Below are 24996 nucleotides of genomic sequence, written 5' to 3'. Positions count from 1 at the left end.
CTCAACAGCTCAACACTTTAAGGATACACTCCAGCTGATTGACTGAAATTACTTTTTCCATTTTGCCAACAGTTGCTTGTTTTCCTTCCCCCACGTGAATTAAAGTTGTAACAGCAGAGGGTTTTTCTGTCAGCTTATCCTTCGCTGAGGTCAAAAGATGCAGACAGCACAAATGCTGAAATTTTCTGGTCCATCCCTTTTCCCCAACCCCCAGTGTACATGCTCCATCTCTGCTAAGTGTATAGATGTGTATGTTTTATGCTCTGTGTCATCGTAAATGCAGTGCACTGAGCCTGAGATGTTACTATAGAAACTATAAATGTTAGTCATAAGCCATAAGGAAGAAGCTTTTCCTATGAGCACTCATTCTGAGGCTCGTACACGACAAATGTAATTCACACATGCTGCTAATTTAGCCATTATGAAAACGCCAGCTGCTTTCTTTATTGCTTTGTGAGCGTTATTGTTTATCAGTTAGATTACACCTAACAAACTGGTCAGTCCGCACTAATTTAAAATCCCCACTGGGGCACCTTACTGAGCAAGCACTGGGATATTAATGACACAATTATCACCATTTTATTTTAAATCAATTTGCCGTTCCAATGTCATCTTGATGATTTCTACAATGCCTCTGCAAACAAATTCCTCATCTTATATTCACACACTTAAACAAACACTGGTGTCTATGGAACCATGCTGACCATTCCACAGTACCACTAAATGAACATACTACATATATATACATACTGTATATATACAGTGGTGCTTGAAAGTTTATGAACCCTTTAGAATTTTCTATATTTCTGCATAAATATGACCTAAAACATCATCAGATTTTCACACAAGTCCTAAAAGTAGATAAAGAGAACCCAGTTAAACAAATGAGACAAAAATATTGTACTTGGTCATTTATTTATTGAGGAAAATGATCCAATATTACATATTTGTGAGTGGCAAAAGTATGTGAACCTTTGCTTTCAGTATCCCCCGTTCTTTGGTAGAGCGACTTGTGTGCTTAGGGTCGTTGTCTTGCTGCATGACCCACCTTCTCGTGAGATTCAGTTCATGGACAGATGTCCTGACATTTTCCTTAAGAGTTCTCTGATATAATTCAGAATTCATTGTTCCATCAATGATGACAAGCCGTCCTGGCCCAGATGCAGCAAAACAGGCCCAAACCATGATACTACCACCACCATGTTTCACAGATGGGATAAGGTTCTTATGCTGGAATGCAGTGTTTTCCTTTCTCCAAACATAACGCTTTTCATTTAAACCAAAAAGTTCTATTTTGGTCTCAAAAACATTCTTCCAATAGCCTTCTGGCTTGTCCACGTGATCTGTAGCAAACTGCAGACGAGCAGCAATGTTCTTTTTGGAGAGCAGTGGCTTTCTCCTTGCAACCCTGCCATGCACACCATTGTTGTTCAGTGTTCTCCTGATGGTGGACTCATGAACATTAACATTAGCCAATGTGAGAGAGGCCTTCAGTTGCTTAGAAGTTACCCTGGGGTCCTTTGTGACCTCGCCGACTATTACACGCCTTGCTCTTGGAGTGATCTTTGTTGGTCGACCACTCCTGGGGAGGGTAACAATGGTCAATGGTCATCCATTTGTACACAATCTGTCTGACTGTGGATTGGTGGAGTCCAAACTCTTTAGAGATGGTTTTGTAACCTTTTCCAGCCTGATGAGCATCAACAACTCTTTTTCTGAGGTCCTCAGAAATCTCCTTTGTTCGTGCCATGATACACTACCACAAACATGTGTTGTGAAGAGCAGACTTTGATAGATCCCTGTTCTTTAAATAAAACAGGGTGCCCACTCACACCTGATTGTCATCCCATTGATTGAAAACACCTGACTCTAATTTCACCTTCAAATTAACTGCGAATCCTAGAGGTCCACATACTTTTGCCACTCACAAATATGTAATATTGGACCATTTTCCTCAATAAATAAATGACCAAGTATAATTTTTTTGTCTCATTTGTTTAACTGGGTTCTCTTTATCTACTTTTAGGACTTGTGTGAAAATCTGATGATGTTTTAGGTCATATTTTTGCAGAAGTATAGAAAATTCTAAAGGGTTCACAAACTTTCAAGCACCACTGTATATATAAAACAATGGTTAAGAAAAACAGTGTTTTTAACTTACCAGGTTTGCCAATATGTAGTGATAACTCTTCACATTCTTTCCCAGTTCCACAATCTAGAAGGGAAAATAGAAACATAGGGTTAAACTTAGCAGTAAACCTAGCAGTACTTAAAAATAATTAACCACAAGTCAGTTTCTGAGAAAAATTAATGGCTAAGCAAATGTCTAGACGCCTGAATTTTCCCTCAGTTCATCAGTTATATCAAACACAGTCATGAACAATTTTGTATCTCCAATTCACCTGACTGCATGTCTTTGGACTGTGGGAGGAAACTGGAGCACCCGGAGGAAACTCACGCAGACACAGGGAGAACATACAAACTCCACACAAAAAGGACCTGGACTGCCCCACCTGGGGATCAAACCCAGGACCTTCTTGCTGTGAGGCGACAGTGCTACCCACTTAGCCACCATGCCACCCTAGAAGCACTATTGCCCCTTTCACAGCAACTTGCATATTACACAGGAAATGGTTCATTTCACGGTCTATGGCGCGATTTTCACTGCCGTGAATTGGGTAGGGCCTTACCTATACCTCTCGATTGTTGGCTTGTCAGACCGTAATAAACATGTGTAACAAAAATGTGGCATTCATTGACATTGTCATTGTCAAACACACAAATGGCAAGTCTTTTCGTTAAGCACGGTAGAGAATCTAACATGTTAAAATGCTCATTACGAATCCTTGTTCTTAAACTGCTGGACTCACATTTCCGTTCAGCACCAACATTAACCACTGAGCCACCGTGCTGTCTTTACGGACTGTCATTGCTAATTGACACGGTCATTGCTTTTAATTATTATTGAAATTCATTTATAAATGATAATTGCAAGAAAAGGTTAAAAGTAAAATCATATTTAAAATAAATAAATAAATAAAAAAGACCTCCCACTGTTAAAAGGGAATAGATTTTAATATAGCTTCTGGCATTCGTGCTGGAAAAGAATGAGTCACGAACAACAGAGGAGGGACACATTAACATTCCAGACCCTTAAATCTCTCCCTATTAGCCACGCTGACTCACTTTCTGAGCAATCAGGAGAGCTGAGGCATGATCGGGATAAATCAGTGCATGAGGGTGGCTAGGTTTGTGCTGCAGTGGCGGAAAGAGAAGTCTGTGGCATAAGTTGGATAAAAAAAAGTGATAGTCAGAGAGACAAAAACACAGAATGGACCATAATTATATCGTCATAAAGGCGGAGAAACATAAACATGTCATAGTAAAAACGTAGGACAGCTTAAGTACCTGTATATGTATTGTCATGACAATGATAGTAGCCTGTGTTGAGCATCATAATTGTAAAAGTGTTAGTTAAAAGTCACCAAATCAGATGTACTGTTTAGCTTTACATACTTATCTATGCTTTTATATCAATAGTACTTTTAATACACTTGAAGTCCAAAGTTTATACATAGTTGCAGGTCACATGTACACTATATGACCAAAAGTATGCAGACATGTGATTGGACAACCAATATTTATAACTTAGTACCTATAAAAGCCTTCACTCATCTAAACAGCTTACACTCTTCTAGGAAGGTTTACCACAAGTGCATTTGTGTCCCAAGGGTTGCAGCTTGATATTCACTAACACACCAGCGCTGGGATTCTCAGCTCTGCTACAGGTCAGCAGGCAAAATTGGCAGTCCCTGCAGCAGACAAAAATTGACAACTATAATCTGCTGGGAGGGAAAAGACAGGACAAAAAAGAGGGTGCGGAATTCGACACTGTGTAAGGATCCTGGATAGTGGCCTAAGGCGACTGTACAGAAGTGGAAGAATGCTGAGATCAGCGAGTGACTCTCCATGTGTGAGACTGGCCACTACAGACAACCCATTTCAAAACCATGGGCATTTATAACTCTTGCACCTTCGTAGTTACTATAATGACCTTCACTCATCTAAAAAGCTTCTCCACAAGATTTTGGAATATACTTCTGGGAAGTACGTGTATTTGTGGCCCAGGTGGCACAGCTCGATATTCTGCTAGCACCCCAGCGCTGGGATTCTGAACTCTTCAAGTTTGAATCTCAGCTCTGCTACAGGTCGGCTGGGCACCCCCTAGCAGGCACTGGCATAGGCATTGGCAGTGCCTGCAGCAGACACAATTGGCCACTAGTCTGCTGGGTGGGAAAAGACAGGACAAAAAAAGGGTGCGGAATTCGACACTGTGTAAGGATCCTGGATAGTGGCCTAAGGCGACTGTACAGAAGTGGAAGAATGCTGAGATCAGCGAGTGACTCTCCATGTGTGAGACTGGCCACTACAGACAACCCATTTCAAAACCATGGGCATTTATAACTCTTGCACCTTCGTAGTTACTATAATGACCTTCACTCATCTAAAAAGGTTCTCCACAAGATTTTGGAATATACTTCTGGGAAGTACGTGTATTTGTGGCCCAGGTGGCACAGCGGGATATTCTGCTAGCACCCCAGCGCTGGGATTCTGAACTCTTCAAGTTTGAATCTCAGCTCTGCTACAGGTCGGCTGGGCACCCCCTAGCAGGCACTGGCATAGGCATTGGCAGTGCCTGCAGCAGACACAATTGGCCACTAGTCTGCTGGGTGGGAAAAGACAGGACAAAAAAGAGGGTGGGGAATTTGACACTGTATAAGGATCCTGGATAGTGGCCCAAGGTGTCTGTACAGAAGTGGAGGAATGCTGAGATCAGCGCGTGACTCTCCACATGCGAGACTGGCCTCATGTACAAATCCACTACAGACATCTGATTGGACAACCCATTTCAAAACCATGAGCATTTATAACTCTTGCACCTTCTTAGTAACTATAACGGCCTTCACTTATCTAAAAAGGCTCTTCACAAGATGGAACATACTTGTGGGAAGTACATGCATTTGTGGCCCAGGTGGCACAGCGGGATATTCTGCTAGCACCCCAGCGCTGGGATTATGAACTCTCCAAGTTTGAATCTCAGCTCTGCTACAGGTCAGCTGGGTGCCTCCTAGCAGACACAATTGCCAGTCCCTGCAGCAGACAAAAGTTGGCCACTAGTCTGCTGGCTGAGAAAAGATAGGACAAAAAGTAGATGGCGTCTTCGACACTGTGCAAGGATCCTGGATAGTGGCCTAAGGTGCCTGTACAGAAGTGGAAGAATGCTGCGTGACTCTCCATGTGCAAGAAAGGCCTCATGTACAAATCCACTGAAGTATGAGCAAATAAGAAGGGGTCAATGGATGGAACATGACAGGGTTAAGGTCCTTGCTCAAGAGCCCAACAGTGGCTGCATAGAAAAGCCTGGATTTGAACTGGCAGTCTTTTGATCAATAGGCCAAAGCTCTACCCACTAGGCTACCACTGTCTACCACTGTGAAAGCTGTGGTAGTGAGCTTGCTTGCGATGGCTTGGCAGGATGGAAAGTAATCCAGGTTCTGTTGATGCATTTGAGTCTCCCATAGGCACAATTTGGTCTGGAAGGCTTTCACATGGTCATGCATGTCAGTGATCAGACAATCACGTCCCTGAAGTTGTAGGTTCAGCGTGTTTAGATGGTCACACCTCTAGGTGGTAGGACACATAAGCATATTTAGAATTCATCTCGTCAAGAAATGACTGAAAATGATGGTGACGTAAACCCTTGGCTCTGATGAAACAACTTTCGCTACAGCCCACATAACACTATCCATTCTCAGCGCTTTACTACAAAGGACATAGTGGTGTATAATACAGTAGTAGGCTGTTATGTCAGCACAGATGTGCAATTCTATTTTGTTTTTTAATGCATTTTCTCCCCCTTTAGCGCGTCCAATTGCTCGATTGCGTCATGCTTCTTTTCCGCCTATGCCGATCCCTGCTCTGACCGAGGAGATCGAAGCTAACCCACGTCCCCTCCGACACGTGTGCAGCAAGCCGTATGAATCTTATTACCCACACATTGACGAGTGTTGTACCACCTAGCGTTGTGTATGGAGAGACACACCCTAAGACCACTCTTTCCTCATCTCTGTGTAGGCGCCTCTAATCAGAAAGCAGAGGTCGTAATTGCACCTGTCTGACAGAGAGAGACCCATATTCGGCTTAGTCCCGCCCATCTGAACAACAGGTCAATCGTTGTTCAAGTGGCTGCTCATCCTCTATGGAAGTAAATCTGTCTCATCAGATTTTGAAATTTAAAAGCCTTTGAATTTTGATTACTGAACTTTAAGCCTTTGAATTTTGATTACTGAACTTTAAGCCTTTGAATTTTGATTACTGAACTTTTTTTGCCTCAGAATTCAACCCACACATTTTACAATAACTCATTTTCACTTTCATTTTTCGATGTTAACAAATTCAAAATCAAAAATTCAAGTTTATAAAATTCAAATAATATATATTCAGGTTGCTCAAATTCGATAGGTCAAATTCAGATCACAAAATTCAGATTAAAAAATTCAGACTAAACATCCGGGACACGCAGGATGAGCAGTCGATTCCAGAGCCGTAGAGAGAACAGAGTAGCGACACTCCCATAGAGAACCGCTGTGACGTGGGCGGGACATTTCTCTGCACAGCTCCGGGTGGAGCTCTGTTCATTTCCACTACTGAGCAGCATTTTCAGCTGTTTGTTGCTTTGTTTTAAAAAAAATTATGAATTTGATGTCATTAATATACTTAATCCTGTTATTGTTTAGCATTTGCTCAGCACTAAATGTTACATGTTTATCTTAATTAATAGGTATAACCGAATCTAGCTTAGTCAGTTAAGCTAAATTAATGACACTAGAGTCTTTTCACCTAAAATGAGGTGATTAATCAACAGTCTTGTTACAGAAATGATTATAAAACATTAGAGCCATAATAAATCATGCTACTTTTACTTTCATACTTAAGTACATTTGAAGGTAAATTTAGTTTAGTACTTTAGTGGAGGTAAAGAGTATTTTTACTTTTACTACTACTTTTACTGGAGTAATATGTTACCTTGGATATCTCTACTTTAACTCAACTACATGGTTTGTGTACCTTGTCCACCACTTACATTAGACAAAATGAACTAGTGCATATTAATAATGAATTCATTCATGTATTACATGTAGGAATCAATTATTAATCACTCATGAAATAAGAGATGAATTAATGTTATTTCATGTACCTGCACTATAATGTTAAAGGTACGGTAATGTGTTTATCAATCTGTTCATTCAGTGCAGGTAAACCTTATGAATCCAGCCACATGGCTTAGTGTTTAACCAAAATGATTATTATTATTATGAATACTCAGGAAAGTGAAGGGAGATTATAGTTTATGCAAAAAAAAAAAGCTCTTTAATCTCTGTACTGTATATTGTCTCTACTACTTAATGATATGGCATTATGTAATGTATGCTAATATAATGTACTGTGTTAACAAGAACGACCTATTAACAAGTCATTATAAACATCAATCTTCCACTTTATATACCAAATTGACATTAAAGCAGATGCAGTAAATGTAAACGCAGTTGAAAATACCCAGAAATTGTACAATATTTTATTATTTAGTGTTTAATATTTCATTCACTGCTGCCTGTCCCATAGAAGAACATGACAGCGCCGGGTTTGTTTGGAACTATTGGAGGGGTACATGAACCACGTGACCGCGAGAACAAGAAGTGTCGCAACTCTGTTCTCTCTATGGCTCTGCTGTAAACGAAGCCGCTTCGTTGTCACTTGATCGCTGGAGTGTAACTTGATTGGCTGGGTGTCGGTTCGATTTGAGACAGAATCGATCAGAGCCGTAGATAGAGAGAGTTGCGACACTCCTTGTTCTCGCCGCCACACGGTCACGTGGTTCATGTATCCCTCCAATAGTTTCAAAAAAAAAACGCGCTGTCATGTTCTTATATCCCAGCTAGCACAATCATCTGGTCCAGCTCCCTCTTTTCTATCGGCACAGTCGGCCGAGTGTCAGAATCGGCCAGAATCAATGTTGTTAACACAGCTGGGTTTGGCTGGTGCTCGTAGAGACGCATGCGCGCCAACGGCCATAGAAACAGTGCGACGCGAGCCGAAGTTAGCAGAAAGTCTGATAATGAGTTTTGGATTAAGATAGAGAGCAATTTGGAAATGGAAACTGTTAGGTAATGTTATCTAGTAAGTTTCAGGTTAACTGGTAGTCTGAACTAATACACTTCAGGTAACGTTAGCTAAAAGGTAAACAGTTTCTAGCATTAGCCAACAGCTGCAAAATAATTAAAGCTCATTCAATACTGTGTATCAAATACTTAATAATAATTAATAATATCAAATACTTATTTCCACCACTGTATATATATATATATATATATATATATATATATATATATATATATATATATACAGTATATGTGTGTGTGTGTGTAGGCTGTATTAGTAGATGTAGTTGTAGTAGTAGTATGTTTAGTAGTATTGTGTATGCGTAGTATAGTATGTATATTTACAATATTGCTCACTTTGATAATTATCATTCTTATATGCAATTATATGTTATTTTCTATATATAACATTAATATAGTTGTCATTTTGTTTCACTTTTATAATTTGTCTTATTTTTAATATTCTGATTATTATTATTATTATTATTATTATACTTGCTGCAATTATCTTAATAAAATACTTTCTGCTGCACAATCTGTAGTTAATCTGTAGAATAAATTTATTGTTTTATCTATGAGGATGTGAAAGGAGAAGAAAACGGGAAATAAATGGTATCTCAGTGTTTTGGTGGCAATTCTGGCCCAGCTGCACCGGCAGTGGGCCACAATTACAAGGTTAGCTGGGATGGGACAAGCAGCAGTGAATGAAATATTAAACACTAAATAATAAACATTTGTACAATTTCTGGGTATTTTCAACTGCCTTTACATTTACTGCATCTGCTTTAATGTCAGTTTGGTATATGAAGTGGAAGATTGATGTTTATAATGACTTGTTAATAGGTCGTTCTTGTTAACACAGTACATTATATTAGCATACATTACATAATGCCATATCATTAAGTAGTAGAGACAATATACAGTACAGAGATTAAAGAGCTTTTTTTTTTTGCATAAACTATAATCTCCCTTCACTTTCCTGAGTATTCATAATAATAATAATCATTTTGGTTAAACACTAAGCCATGTGGCTGGATTCATAAGGTTTACCTGCACTGAATGAACAGATTGATAAACACATTACCGTACCTTTAACATTATAGTGCAGGTACATGAAATAACATTAATTCATCTCTTATTTCATGAGTGATTAATAATTGATTCCTACATGTAATACATGAATGAATTCATTATTAATATGCACTAGTTCATTTTGTCTAATGTAAGTGGTGGACAAGGTACACAAACCATGTAGTTGAGTTAAAGTAGAGATATCCAAGGTAACATATTACTCCAGTAAAAGTAGTAGTAAAAGTAAAAATACTCTTTACCTCCACTAAAGTACTAAACTAAATTTACCTTCAAATGTACTTAAGTATGAAAGTAAAAGTAGCATGATTTATTATGGCTCTAATGTTTTATAATCATTTCTGTAACAAGACTGTTGATTAATCACCTCATTTTAGGTGAAAAGACTCTAGTGTCATTAATTTAGCTTAACTGACTAAGCTAGATTCGGTTATACCTATTAATTAAGATAAACATGTAACATTTAGTGCTGAGCAAATGCTAAACAATAACAGGATTAAGTATATTAATGACATCAAATTCATAATTTTTTTTAAAACAAAGCAACAAACAGCTGAAAATGCTGCTCAGTAGTGGAAATGAACAGAGCTCCACCCGGAGCTGTGCAGAGAAATGTCCCGCCCCCGTCACAGCGGTTCTCTATGGGAGTGTCGCTACTCTGTTCTCTCTACGGCTCTGGAATCGACTGCTCATCCTGCGTGTCCCGGATGTTTAGTCTGAATTTTTTAATCTGAATTTTGTGATCTGAATTTGACCTATCGAATTTGAGCAACCTGAATATATATTATTTGAATTTTATAAACTTGAATTTTTGATTTTGAATTTGTTAACATCGAAAAATGAAAGTGAAAATGAGTTATTGTAAAATGTGTGGGTTGAATTCTGAGGCAAAAAAAGTTCAGTAATCAAAATTCAAAGGCTTAAAGTTCAGTAATCAAAATTCAAAGGCTTAAAGTTCAGTAATCAAAATTCAAAGGCTTTTAAATTTCAAAATCTGATGAGACAGATTTACTTCCATAATCCTCAGCCGGCAAGGCAGAGCTGAGATTCGATACGATGTATTCGAGATCCAGCTCTGGTTCCAGCATGTGTTTTTACCGCTGCACCACCTGAGAGGTCCTAGATCTGCAATTCTCTTGCATTTTTTTCTTGCACTCTCCCCACCAGTCCGCTACTATCACTGCACATTGTTGGCGTTCCATCTGTCACACGTCCTGTGTGTTTGCTCCACAGTAAGTTCATATCATTTAAACACCATTGGTCCAGTGGTTCTCTACAACCCATAAGTTTGAGTCCACCAGACAATTGAAAATTGATAACTTAGCTATCTCAGTAGTGTAAGTGTTCTCATCTCAGCGAGTGAATAAACTAAAAAATCATTACCTTTTCCACTGAGCTGCTCTTGTAGATTGGCTAACTTATCCATCCGATCAGCCACTACATTCCTGCTAAGCCTGACATTTGCAAATGCTTGCCTTTTTTCTAGACACACTATGTCACAAACTTTAAGTACGCACTGCCTCAAAACAGCACCCTCGCTAAAAGGTCAGCCTGACTTAGCTATTACTTCTGTCATGATGAAACTGGCTTTTACTGCATTATCACTTCTTGATTTTGCCTTCGTATACATAGCCTGCTGTGCTTCAAGTCCTTTTTATTCATCTCGGTCATTTTCTGTTCCCTCTGCTGTCAACCCAACTTGCCATATTTGTCAAGGTGTTTTGTCTCGTAAGCATGTCTGTTGTCTTCTTTCATTACGCTCACATTGTCTCCACAAACAAGACAGAGTTGTCCTTATTGAAAGGTTTGTCCTTATTGAAAGTAAAAGGTATTTGAGCGTCCATAAGATTTTGGTAACATGGTGTACATATGCACAGATGTATATTTGTGTGTTTACTGAATATGGGTGCAAATGAGTAAGACAGGTGGAGAATAAATTACAACCCCAAACATTTACTTTGACGTTTATTTGATTGCAGACAGGATGAATCTGAGATATTTCATGTTTTGTCTGTTCAACATTTTGTCTGTTCATTTATTAATACACATTCATTCCTGCATTTCAGGCCTGCAACACATCCCAAAATGTTGGCACAGTAAAACATTTACCACTTTGTAATGTTGCCATTCCTTTTCACCACACTTAAAAGATGTTTTGGCACCGAGGAAACCAAGTGATTTAGTGTTTCAGCTTGTATTTTGTCTCATTCTTCCTGCAAACACATCTTAAGATGTGCAACAGTACGGGGTCGTCGTTGTTGCATTTTTCGTTTCAAAATTCTCCATACATTCTCTATTGGGGACAGGTCAGGACTGCAGGCAGGCCAGTCCAGTACCTGTACCCTCTTCTTCTGCAGCCATGCCTTTGTAATGTGTGCAGCATGTGGTTTTGCATTGTCTTGTTGAAAAATGCATGGACGTCCCTGGAAAAGATGAAGTCTTGAAGGCAGCATATGTTGCTCTAAGATCTCAATGTACTTTTCTGCATTAATGCTGCCATCACAGAAGTGTACATGACCTTTGCAGGGGCACTGACACAGCCCCATACCATAACAGACCCTGGCTTTTGGACTTGTCGCTGATAACAGTCTGGATGGTCCTTTTCATCTTTGGTCCAGAGCACACAGCGTTAATTTTTTCCTAAAAAGACCTGGAATGCTGATTCATTGACCACAATACACGTTTCCACTGCGTGATGGTCCATCCTAGATGACTCCAAACCCAGAGAAGTCGACGCCGCTTCTTGACATGGTTAACATAAGGCTTCTTTTTTGCACAGTAAAGTTTTAAGTGGCATTTGTGCATGTAACTCTGTATTGTAGTGCTTGTCAAAATTTCAGCTATTGTTGAGTGGTGGTTCTTGATGCAGTGTCATCTGAGGGATTGAAGATCACGGTCGTTCAGCTTAAACTTATGCTCTTGGCCTTTACGCACTGAAATTCCTCCCGATTCCTTGAATGGTTTAATGATATTATGCACTGTAGAGGGAGAAATATGCAAATCCTAATCTTTCTTTGAGTTTCATTGTTTTTAAACATTTCAATCATTTTCTCACACATCTGTTGACAAACTGGAGATCCTCTGATCATCTTTGCTCATCAAAGACTCAGCCTTTCCTGGATGCTGCTTTTGTACCAAACCATGATTACAATCACCTGTTGACATTACTTGTTTGGATCACATCATTATTTAGTTTTTTCACCTGATTACTAGCCCTAAATTGCCCCCGTCCCAACTTTTTTGGAATGTGTTGCAGGTCTGAAATCAAATAAAGGTCAAAGTAAATGTAAGGAACACTGCATTTTAATTTTATTTGCATTTTCCATACTGTCCCAACTTTTTCAGATTTGGGGTTGTATATGTGTTTCAGTTAAGGGTGCCTGAGCAAACCGAAACATGCATGAATTCATTAGGATGCTGTTGTGAAAGCATACGTATAGCTCATGGCCATGCCAGACAGTGGCATTGGTTATTAATAGTGACCTTAACTCAAACGTCTGCCCTCAAGCAACCTCTAGCTCTACAAAAAAAACAAACCCTAGCTTCCTTGGAAGAGATTGCCTTGCTACAATGCCCTTATTAGAATTGTAAAAATTTGCTCACAGATATTGCAGTCTTTTGTATAATCACACGATGACCTTACCTCAGACATCCTTTCTAAATAAACAGCAGAAAAACAAACAACCCAGCATGAGAAAAAAATAGCCCCCGTGTTCTTTTCCGGCATGAAAAATCGCTGCGTTCTATGTGATGGATGATAACTGAGGGAACTCCAAATGGCGTCTGGAGAAACAATTCCTTCAAACGGGTGTGATCGCTTAAATAGGCGATGGCGGGCCATTTATAACCAGGCTGAGAGAACAGATCACCAGTGTACACCAATGTAAACCCTCGAGGTGAACATTCATTAATTATAGTGTAAGGATACACTTTCATAAAGACGTAAAAAGTTTCAGTTTAAAATGTCATTGGACTGTTATTCATTTGGCCACATGGAATTACATAATACAAACACCTAAGGCACAACATTAAACCACCTCCTTGTTTCTACACACACTGTCCATTTTATCAGCCCCTGACTTTACATCTACAAGGTGGACCAACTAGGTAGGAGTGTCTAATAGAGTGGACAGTGAGTGGACACGGTATTTAAAAACTCCAGCAGCAATGCTGTGTCTTATCCACTCATACCAGCACAACACACACTAACACACCACCACCATGTCACTGCAGTGCTGAGAATGATCTACCACCTAAATAATATCTGCTTTGTGGTGGTCCTGTGGTGGCTAACAAAGCATGCAGAGAAACAGATGGACTACAGTCAGTAATTGTAGAACTACAAAGTGCTTCTATATGGTAAGTGGAGCTAATAAAATGGACAGTGAGTGTAGAAACAAGTTGGTAGTTTTAATGTTTATCTGGGGTTGCATATTTAAACCAACCAACCTAACAAAAAATCTTAGCAACAATCATTTGTTCTTTCTTTTTTTGCCGGTCCATTACTGTGCATAACTTGCTCACCCATTTACTCGTACCCAGGAGCAGTTTAGAGAAGCCAATTCACCATCTCTATGTTTGTGGGAATTAGGATGAAAGCAGAAACCCCAAGAGTAACCCATGCAGACATGGTGCAAACAAACCCCTCACATACAGTGACAAAGGGTGAGAATCTAAAAGACACAGGGTCCTGTGTGGCACCAAACCTAACAGCTGCAATGCTGTGCTGCCTCCAATAATACTGTAATTGATTTATATGAAATGAGCTAAAGCTGTTTTGGGAAGCCTTTACACTTATGGTCACTATGGTCAAATGAGACAAAATTAGACTTACTGGCAATAAACACTCACTGTGAGATTAGAATAAAAAGATTGTAATTAGTTATTAATGGTATTTATGGTGTAAAATGCCTAATTACCTTCTTTAAAATTGAGGTTAGGCGTTCCAGCTCACAGTCAATAATAATCTGGCCTTCCTTTCTGCTGTCCAGGTCCTGAAAGACTTTAAGGAAGGATGCTTCAGTCATGGTCTCCACGTTCACTGAGGTCACCAGCCAATTTCGCTCTGCTGCTGTGTCCAGAACCTTCTGCAGAATGGTCAGTCCTTTAAAACAACATGAGAAATGTGAGAAAATTATTGAAATGTTTAAAAAAAATGTACCTCAAAGAAAGATCGGAAGGGATTTGCATATTTCTCCCTCTACAGTGCATAATATCATTAAAGGATTTAAGGAATCAGGAGGAATTTCAGTGCGTAAAGGCCAAGGGTGCAAGCTTAAGCTGAACGCCTGTGATCTTCGATCCCTCAGACGGCACTGCAGCAAGAACCGCCACTCAACAATAGCTGATATAACCACATGGGTGAGGGATTACTTTGGCAAACCTTTGTCAAGCACTACAATACAGAGTTACATTCTTAAAAAGAAGCCTTATGTTAATCATTTACAAAAGCGGCGTCGACTTCTCTGGGCTCGGAGGCATCTAGGATGGACCGTCACACAGTGGAAACGTGTATTGTGGTTTATGAATCAACATTCCAGGTCTTTTTGGGGAAAAAATGGACACAGTGTGCTCCAGACCAAAGACAAATAGGACAATCCAGACTGTTATCAGCAACTAGTCCAACAGCCAGGGTCTGTCATGGTATGGGGCTGTGTCAGTGCCCTTGGTAAAGGTAATTTACACTTCTGTGATGGCAGCATTAATGAAGAAAAGTACACTGAGATCTTAGAGCAACATGTGCTGCCTTTAAGAAAGCTGTAAACCATGACTTAGTCTACATAGCTACAGTCTGAGTCTTTTAAAGTGGTTCTCTACCAAATTACTCGGATGGCAAAAATGATCTGATTAGTGATGACATTGTTTCTGCCATTAGATTCACGAGCATAGTCCCCCCCAAGAGACATGCTATAGTATTTTTATATGTCTAACTATGCCACCAGAAGCCTCAGTCTAGCTATTAAACACCTGAATTCTAAGTCAGTGATTACATTAAGAGCAGTGGTGCAACAATAAATAAATGTTTGACATTTAAGTGAAAGCCACTGAGGAATAATGATGGTGGAGCGAAGCGTCCTTATTTCAGCCCGGTAATATAAAGTTTATTCAAAGTCAAATTGAAAACTTAGAAAACAAAGGTACAAAAAGAGGTGAGCTAGCACATTTTAAAGAAAAACTACTCTGACTGTGGTGAGGCAGAGGCATTCACTGAGAGGTTCATAAACAGTTCATCTGAGATGGCCAGGGAAGAAGTCATCCTTCACCCCTGCTGCTGTTCCTGCACTTTTTAGACAGAAATATAGCAACTGACTCAAGTCTTTATTACTCTCACAATTTCTATGCATTACCTTTCCTACAATCATTCTGGAATAGAAGTTCACTTGTAGGTCATTGTGTGGATCAGTGTTAGAACAACAGTAAGAATGAATTATAAGAAAAGTAATATATTTGTCATATAAATATATAAAAAACATTATATGTACACATCTCTTAAGTAATACAAGTAAAGATAATACTATTAAAGGTGGCTGTTCTGAATGTCTCAGAGGGCAATTCATGATGAATTATGAATTTCTCTCATAATTCTGTAAAAAAGATTTAAATTAAGCTGCTTATGGCTCTAGAGCAAAAGAAAGAAAAAAAAATAAAGAAAAAGAAAAAAAAAGAAAAAAGAAAGAAAACAAACAAAAACAAAAAAGAACAAAAAAAGAAAGAAAGAAAGAAAACAAACAAAAACAAGAAAGAATAGTGAGAAAAATGACAAAGAGAAAGAAAAAGAAAAAACTAAAATGACAAAGAGAAAAAAGAAAGAAGAAAAAAAGAAAGAAAAAAGAGAAAGAAAAAAAATAACAAAATGAAAGAAAAAAATGAAAGAAAGAAAGAAAAAAAAGAATAAAGAAAAAAATGACAAAAAGAAAGAAGGAAAATAAAAAAAGAAAAAAGAAAAGATATAAGAAAGAAAAAAGAACATAGAAAGAAAGAAAGAAAAAAGAAAAAAGAAAGAAAAAAAGAAAGAAAGAAAAAAGAGAAAGAAAGAAAGAAAGAAAGAAAGAAAGAAAAAAAGAAAGAAAGAAAGAAAGAAAGAAAGAAAGAAAGAAAGAAAAAAGAAAGGAAAGAGAAAGAAAAAGAAAGAGAGAAAAAGAAAGTAAAAGAAAAAGAAAGAAAATAAAAAAAATAAATAAATAAATAAATGAAAGAAAGAAAAGAGAAAGAAAAAAAGAAAGAAAAAGAAAGAAAAAAGAATAGAAAAAATAAAGAAAGAAAGAAAGAATCAAAGAAAGAAAAATAAAAGAAAGAAAAAGAAAAGAAAGAAAAAAAAAGAAAAGAAAGAAGGAAAAGAAAAGAAAGTAGAAAAAGAAAAGAAAGAAAAAAGATAAAAAAGAAAGACAAATAATAAAAAGAAAAGAAACAAAAGAAAGATAAATGAAAAAAATGAAGAAAGAACAAAAAAGAAAGGGAAAGACAAAATAAAAGAGAAAGAAAGAAAGAAAGAAAGAAAGAAAGAAAGAAAGAAAGAAAGAAAGAAAGAAAGAAAGAAAGAAAATGAAAGAATAAAAGAAAAGAAAGAAATAAGAAAAGAAATGACAAAGAAAGAAAAAGAACAAAATGACAAAGAGAAAGAAGGAAAATAAAAGAAAGATAAATGAAAGAAAAAAGAACAGAAAGAATGAAAGAAAAAGAAGAAAAAAGAAAACAAAAAGAAAGAAAGAAAGAAGGAAAAGAACAACATACAAAGAAATTAAAAGAAAAAGAGAAAAGAAAAAAAGAAAAATACAGGAAGAAAAACAAATAGAAGAAAGAGAAAGAACAAAGAAAGAAAAAAGAAAGAAAAAGAGAAAGAAAAAAGAAAGCAAATAAACAAAGACAAAAATAAAGAAAAAAAAATAACAGAAAGAACAAAAGAAAGAAAGAATTTAGACAAATATGTTCTTCATACTCAAAAGTTAAGGACATAAAGCAAATCTGCATCAACATGTTTTTTTGTGTGTTTCTTATTTTTTGGGAGTTTCATTTTTATTCTGAGGTAATACTGCTTCAGAACAAAACACTGTGTACACTATCATTTAAGTCTGAATGCACTAATGGATGCTGACTGCTACTGTCCAGCAGCCTGGGTCTAGAAACTGTCAGAAGATAATTAAATTCCCCTTGAATAATAAATTGCCATTTTATTTCTCACCTTCAAAACAGAACACAACCTTGTACTGACACAAATAACAAGTACCGTGTATGATATACACATCTTACCTTAATACGACTTAATAAAGCCTATTAAATAAAAAGCTCACACAACAGCCATTTACACATGCATCATTTAGTTGATTTGGGGAACAGAATACAGGATCTATACAAAACGTATGGGTAAGGAACAGCATTTAATGCAACAACAGGGTATGTCTTTATAATTAAATTTTAGAGGGGCATACACTGACGAGGCATAACATTATGACCACTGACAGGTGAAGTGAATATCACTGATTATCTCTTCATCACAGCACCTGTTATTGGGTGGGATATATTAGGCAGCAAGTGAACATTTTATCCTCAAGGTTGATGTGTTAGAAGCAGGAAAAATGGACAGGCGTAAGAATTTGAGCGAATTTGACAAGGACCAAATTGTGACGGCTAGACGACTGGTGTTCCCGGTCTGCAGTGCTCAGTATCTATCAAAAGTGGTACAAGAAAGGAACAGGGGGGGGGGGGTAATACTGGTTCTGATAGAAAGGCTTCCATGCCTCGACGGGTCAGGGCTGTTTTGGCAGCAAAAGGGGGACCAACACATGGTCACAATGTTATCCCTGACCAGTGTATTTATTTAGCAGCACCCATAGACTGTCGACATGGCACTCTTTGGGATGTTGTAGGCATGTTGTAAGGGAGATTCTAGGGCACTGCATACCAGTTTCTTCAGTGGGTTGTTTTGTTCTCTATTGCAAGGGTACTTTATCATGTTTTCTCATTTGGAAGGGCATCTAAGAGGGCTCTTTTCTATCAGAAAGGCATCTGTAGGAAATGTTCTATTTATCCTGTTGTGAGGGCACTATATCACATTTTATCCACTGAAGGGGCATTTTTTAAGAAATGATTAGACTTTTTGAAATCTTATCATATATATTTAGCATCACCCATAGACTGTCGTCATGGCACCCTCTTTGAAATGTTGTAGGCACGTTGTAAGGGAGACTGTAGGACACTGCATATCAGTTCCTTTAGTGATTGAGGACAGCGGAACTGACATACGCCCCCTCCGACACGTGTGCAGTAGCCGACTGCATCTTTTCACCTGCGCGAGCCGAGTTCATATGCGGATCAGCTTTGTGTACGAAGAGCCACACCCTGTTCAGCATTATTCCATCACTTAGACTGCAGAAGTCGTAATTGCCTCAGCCATGAGGAGTCCCTATCCGGCTCCCACCCTGTATGAACAACAACCAATCGTTGTTCATGTAGGCACCCAGCCCAGCCGGATGGCAGAGCTGAGTTTCGAATTGGCAAGTTCGAAATGTCAGCTCTGGTGTGCTGGCGTGTTTTACCAATATGCCACCTGAGCACCTAGTGGGTTGTTTTTCTTTATTATCTCTCAATTGCATGGGTGCTTTATCATGTTTTCTCATTTGGAAGGGCATCTAAGAGGGCACTTCATGAGGCTTTTTTCTATCAGAAAGGCATCTGTAGGAAATGTTCTATTTATCCTGTTGTGAGGGCACTACATCACATTTTACTCACTGAAGCAGAGGTCGTAATTGCCTCAGCCATGAGGAGTCCCTATCTGGCTCCCACCCTGTATGAACAACAGCCAATCGCTGTTCATGTAGGCACCCAGCCCAGCCGGTAGTCTATTTATGTTATTGTGAGGGCACTACATTACATTTTATCCACTGAAGGGCATTTTTAAAATCTTATCATTTATATTTAGTGGCACCTGACTGCTGTCATGGCACCTTCTTTGGGAAAAGCCTGCCCTAGAAGGCATGTTGTAAGGGAGACTCTAGGGCACTGCATATCATTTTCCTCAGTGGGTTGTTTTTATTGTTTTTATCTTTCCATTGCAAGGGTACTTTATAATTTTTTCCTTACTTGATAGGGCATCCAAAAAAGCACTTCATGAGGATTCTTCATCAGAAAGGCATCTCTAGGAAATGTTCTATTTCTACACATGTATGGACACCCTTTACAGCACTGCATCACATTTAATCCACTGGAGGGTCACCTTTCTATTAGGGGAGCACTTAATTGGGCACTTTATCATGTTTTCTCACTTGTATACAGGGAATACCCTGTTCAGCACTGTATCCCATTTTCTCTAATGGAAAGGACACCCGTTGGGACACTGTCAATTAGAGGTGCCATAGAATACATGTTAGGCCAGCAACCTTTTATTTTGAAAGGGCACCTGTTAGGACAAATTACTGCATTTCTTTTTTTTTTTGCTCTAGCAAGCACATCATCATAATTTATTGCAAGGAAGGCACTTGTAGGTAACACATTTATCCTACTGTGATGGAACCACATCACATTTTCACCACTGGAAGGGTACTTGAACATTTTTTCCCATGAAGAGGGCAGCCAATAGGGCACTTTGTCTCATTTTCATCACTCCAGAGGGCACTTTAGTGTTTAGAGAACTGAGAGAGTTATAATTTCATGTCATCAGAGTAATTTTACTGCCAGGTATTCATCTGCATAAAACAAGGGACAGGCGACTGTATCCCTGGTTTAGCATTACATACACTGATCAGCCATAATATTCTGACCACCTCCTTGTTTCTACACTCAACATTACTGACTGTAGTCCTTCTGTTTCTCTACATACTTTTTTAGCCTGCATTTTCCCTGTTCTTCAATGGTCAGGACTCCCACAGGACCACTACAGAGCAGGTATTATTTGGGTAGTGGATCATTCTCAGCACTGCAGTGACACTGACATGGTGGTGGTGTGTTAGTGTGTGTTGTGCTGGTATGAGTGGATAAGACACAGCAGCGCTGATCTAGTTTTGAAACACCTCACTGTCACTGCTGGACTGAGAATAGTCCACCAACCAAAAATATCCAGCCAACAGCGGCACATGGGCATTGTCCTGTGACCACTGATGAAGGTCTAGAAGATGACCAACTCAAACAGCAGCAATAGATAGCAATCAGTGGCGGCTGCTGGTCTTTCAAAGAGGGGAAGCTCATTGTCGGCTTACATCATGAAATTTGTCAATTTATTTATACATAAATTCTGCGAGATGCTACGGGATTGTATGAGAAGTTAACAAAATCGAGTCAGTCGATTTGTGATAAGTAGCTGATTCTGAACGAACTCGTCTTTGAGATGAACGTGTTCTAACGCATTTGTAGTCAATGAAATGTTAACACAACTGTACATATTTGACTATTTAATTTTTTACATTTTAGGGGAAGCTGAGCTTGCCTTGCAGTCTTAGAGAAATCACCACTGATAACAATAGATCATCTCTGACTTTACATCTACAAGGTGGACCAACTAGGTAGGTGTCTAATAGAGTGGACAGTGAGTGGAAAACTCCAGCAGCACTGCTGTGTCTGATCCACTCATACCAGCACATCACACACTAATACACCACCACCATGCCAGTGTCACTTCAGTGCTGAGAATGATCCACCACCTATATAATACCTGCTCTGTGGTGGTCCTGTGGGGGTCCTGACCATTGAAGAACAGAGTAAAAGCAGGCTATAAAGGTATGTAGAGAAACAGATGGACTACAGTCAGTAATTGTAGAACTACAAAGTGCTTCTATATGGTAAGGGGAGCTGATCAAATGGACAGCGAGTGTAGAAACCAGGAGGTGGTTTTAATGTTATGGCTGATCGGCTTCAAATAAACACATTTTATCTGTGCCTATCCATGACTGACACAAAATTTGTGGTATATCCCATTCATTCACATGCTCACACACCAACCTTTCCACAAACATGTATTCCTTAAAGCGCTTAAAATAAAACTGGGGGTGGCACAGTGTTGTATCCAGGCAACAGGAGGCTGGTAATATAGATTCCTGCAGTTAAATTTCCACTCGGTCACAGAGAGTTAATGGCCCTACAGTCCTAACCCAGCTACAGCTTCCGACTGATAGAGCCATCAAAAAGACAAAGCCTTACTGTACATCAAAAGCCCAGGCGGCACAATAGCAGAAGCTGACACAAGCCTGTGAGGACAGGACAATAATAAATCTGACGCAAAGAGACAGAGACAGAGTGAGAGACTGCAATAAAGACAGAGAGAGGGATAATTTATCAGCATTTCTTCCCCTGTCTTAAAGACTGGTTTCAGTATTTAGTTCAAATGAGCCTGTAATCAAACCCTGTGACAGGTCATAGTTTTGTGGGACAGCTCCTAATGGATGGATGTGGGGGACAACATGTGACACAGCTGGTACTGACAGGTACGTTAAAGCTGCATGAAAAAGAAAACTGCATATAAGAGTTTGCTGGTGCTACTATAAGACTAGCAGATATACACTGTTTAGCCATAACATTAAAATCACCTCCTTGTTTCTACACTCACTGTCCATTTTATCAGCTCCACTTACCACTTACAATATAGAAGCACTTTATAGTTCTACAATTACTGACTGTAGTATATCTGTTTCTTTGTATGCTTTGTTAGCCCCCTTTCATGCTGTTCTTCAATGGTCAGGACTCTCCCAAGACCACTACAGAGCAGGTATTATTTGGGTGGTGGGTCACTCTCAGCACTGCAGTGATACTGACATGGTGCTGTATTGAGTGAATAAGACACAGCAGTGCTGCTGGAGTTTTTAAACATCTCACTGTCACTGCTGGACTGTGACCACTGATGAAGGTCTAGAAGATGACCAACTCAAACAGCAGCAATAAATGAGCAATCGTCTCTGACTTTACATCTACAAGGTGGACCAACTAGGCAGGAGTGTCTAATAGAGTGGACAGTGAGTCTACACGGTTTTTTAAAACTCCAGCAGCAGTGCTGCTGTGTCTGATCCACTCATACCAGCACAACACACACTAACACACCATGTCAGTGTCACTGCAGGGCTGAGAATGATCCACCACCTAAATAATACCTGCTCTGTGGTGGTCCTGTGGGGGTCCTGACCATTGAAGAACAGGGTGAAAGAAGGCTAAAAAAGTATGTAGAGAAACAGATGGACTACAGTACAAAGTGCTTCTATATGGCAAGTGGAGCTGTTGAGCAAATGCCCCTTTGTGGAGGTTTTAAGTTATATCTTGTAAACCACAGTGGAACCAGATTACCATCATTGTTATTGATTAAGTATATTTTGTTTTGATGTATTGTTTGTGTTGCCTGGTTTGCGGTAAAAACTATTGACACCAAATAGTGGGTCACTTGAAAAAAATGTTCCCACCTAGCAGACATTTAGTGCCCAATTTCGTCACCTGTACGCACTGCCAATTGTGCCCGCTAGGGGGGCCCAGCCGACCGGTAGCAGAGCTGAGATCCCAGTGCTGGTGCACCACCTAGGTGCCCCAACAAATCGATAATTAAAGTAAGACCAGGTAAATACCATGCTTACCTGAATCAGAGCTGTACATGTAGACAAACTTGGACCACTTGTAGTGTTCGATGACCCCAACCAGCGCATCCTGCAGCTCAGGCCGTAGCTGAATCACAAACTGGTTGGAGTTCTCGATGGGAAAGCTGGGCGTGACGAAGCAGACGTGGAGTGCTCCACAGAATGACATCAGCATGCTTACCGTTTTCCTGTCATACACCCCGATGATGGCGTACACTCCTTTTGCAAACTGTGAACAGACTGAAACAGAACATGACATGTTAAAATGTGCAGTAGGGTTAAAACAAGCTTAATGATTTAACAGAATGTAAAAAGAGGATGGTTGAGTGCTGGTAAAGTAACCCAGCCTGGTAAAAAAAAAAGCCTGCTATTCAAACAAATAGTTGGTGGAATGGAACTGTCTAAATATCTGAGATGTTAGACCAGGAGAGGGTCCATCATACAGAGGTGCCAGGCTTGTGTCCTGTAGGAATTGAAAACTAACCTAATTTGAAATAAATAAATAAGTAAATAAATTAAAAAAATAAGTAAATAAATACACCTGGGCTCTATCATCAGCAGCAACCTGTCACTTGACAATCGACAAGCGCATTGCGAAGGCTGCCAGTGTGATGTCCAAACTAAGCAAACGAGTGTGGGACAGCAATCTGCTGACTCTAAACACCAAACTCAGAGTGTACCAGGCCTGTGTCCTCAGTACCATGCTGTATGGCAGTGAATACTGGATGACCTACGCCAGGCAGGAGAACCGCCTCGAAAGCTTTTATCTCCGCTGCATACGGCGAATCCTCGGCATAACGTGGTGAGACAAACACACCAACACTGCTGTCCTGGAGCAGGCTGGCTCACAGAGCATGCATATCCTGCCCCGACTGCGATGGCTGGACCATGTGGGCAATGAAGGATGGTCGCATATTAAAGAATGTCATGTACGGTGAACTGGCCACAGGACGTCGTCCAGTAGGCCGCCCGGCACTACGATTCAAGGACGTCTGCAAGCACGACCTGAAACTCACCGGCATAGACTGCAACAGCTGAGAACTGCTCGCAGACGACTGCGCTGGCTGGCGCCACAGTGTTCGAGAAGGGGTCAAGAGAGGCGAGGAAAAACGCAACCAACAGCTGGAGGACCAAAGACAACGCAGAACTATGTCTGCAATACTTGTGGTAGAGACTGCCACACTAGGATTGGATTGCTCAGTCACTCCAGACGGTGCCCTCAACAGGACTGCTCCTGACCGACCAAGGCGCTACCATTATCTCACGAGATAGACGGATGCAATGAATGACATTAATACATAAATAAATTATAAATAATTAAGTAAATAAATAAATACATACGTAAATAAATAATAAACAATTAAGTAAATAAATAAATAAATGCATAAACAAATAAATAAGTAAATATATAAGTAACTAAATAAATACATAAATAAACAAATAAATAAATAAACAAACAAATAAGTAAATAAATAAACAAGTGAATAGATAAATAAACAAATACATGAATACATACAAAAATAAATAAATCCCTAGCCCACAACTGATAAGTGTATAAAAAAGAGATAGAGCAGAAATTTAAACTGGAAAACTCCGGAAAGAAAAAGGAAAGAATGTAAACCCAGAACAAGCTGGGGACAGTAATGCACTAAAGGCACACCACCCCACCTATTGGGCCAAAAAGACATAGACCACTCACTGCCTTGTCTAATTATTGTTAACCTACCTAATACACACCCGGAAAAATGACGTCAAGGACCGTGAAATGAGCCGTTTCATGTGTAACATGTAATTTGCTTTTAAATTCAAAATTTAGGGTTTGTGTTTAGCAACTTAACATTTTTTTTATTTGTGTAGCATTCAAGTGTCTCCCATTTACTGATTAATCTGCACTTCAAGGCAGTCCTAGCAATCCTACAGCAATTCAGTTAGCAATCGGTTAGTCAAAGCAGCTATAAACACTACTCGAGTAACTGAGTTTGGAAACTCCCAACCAATTCTGTGGACGTGAAACAGGACATGGAGCCTCGCACCATCGCTGGACATACTAGGTTAAATTCAGCTGTTAAAACAGGCTATGCTGTGTATAGTAGCTTCAATTTATTCTATCGTTTAATTTATAAGTGTAATTCCATGAAATTAGGCAC

General features: G+C 39.3%; 1 protein-coding gene across 1 annotated transcript in view; it reads right to left on the bottom strand.

Annotated features, from left to right (window-relative positions):
* gria1a (glutamate receptor, ionotropic, AMPA 1a) overlaps nt 1-24996 on the bottom strand; it is a 162394-nt gene that overhangs the window by 109880 nt on the left and 27518 nt on the right. The window contains exons 3-5 of the mRNA XM_063000558.1: nt 22850-23089; nt 14228-14412; nt 2162-2215 (exon numbers count right to left, since the gene is read on the bottom strand). Coding sequence (XP_062856628.1) covers nt 2162-2215; nt 14228-14412; nt 22850-23089 — 479 coding nt within the window. The remainder of the gene's footprint in view (nt 1-2161; nt 2216-14227; nt 14413-22849; nt 23090-24996) is intronic.

This window comes from Trichomycterus rosablanca, chromosome 8, assembly GCF_030014385.1.
Source record: "Trichomycterus rosablanca isolate fTriRos1 chromosome 8, fTriRos1.hap1, whole genome shotgun sequence".
Lineage (NCBI taxonomy): Eukaryota > Metazoa > Chordata > Actinopteri > Siluriformes > Trichomycteridae > Trichomycterus > Trichomycterus rosablanca.
This window is presented reverse-complemented; position numbering and strand designations above follow the sequence as displayed.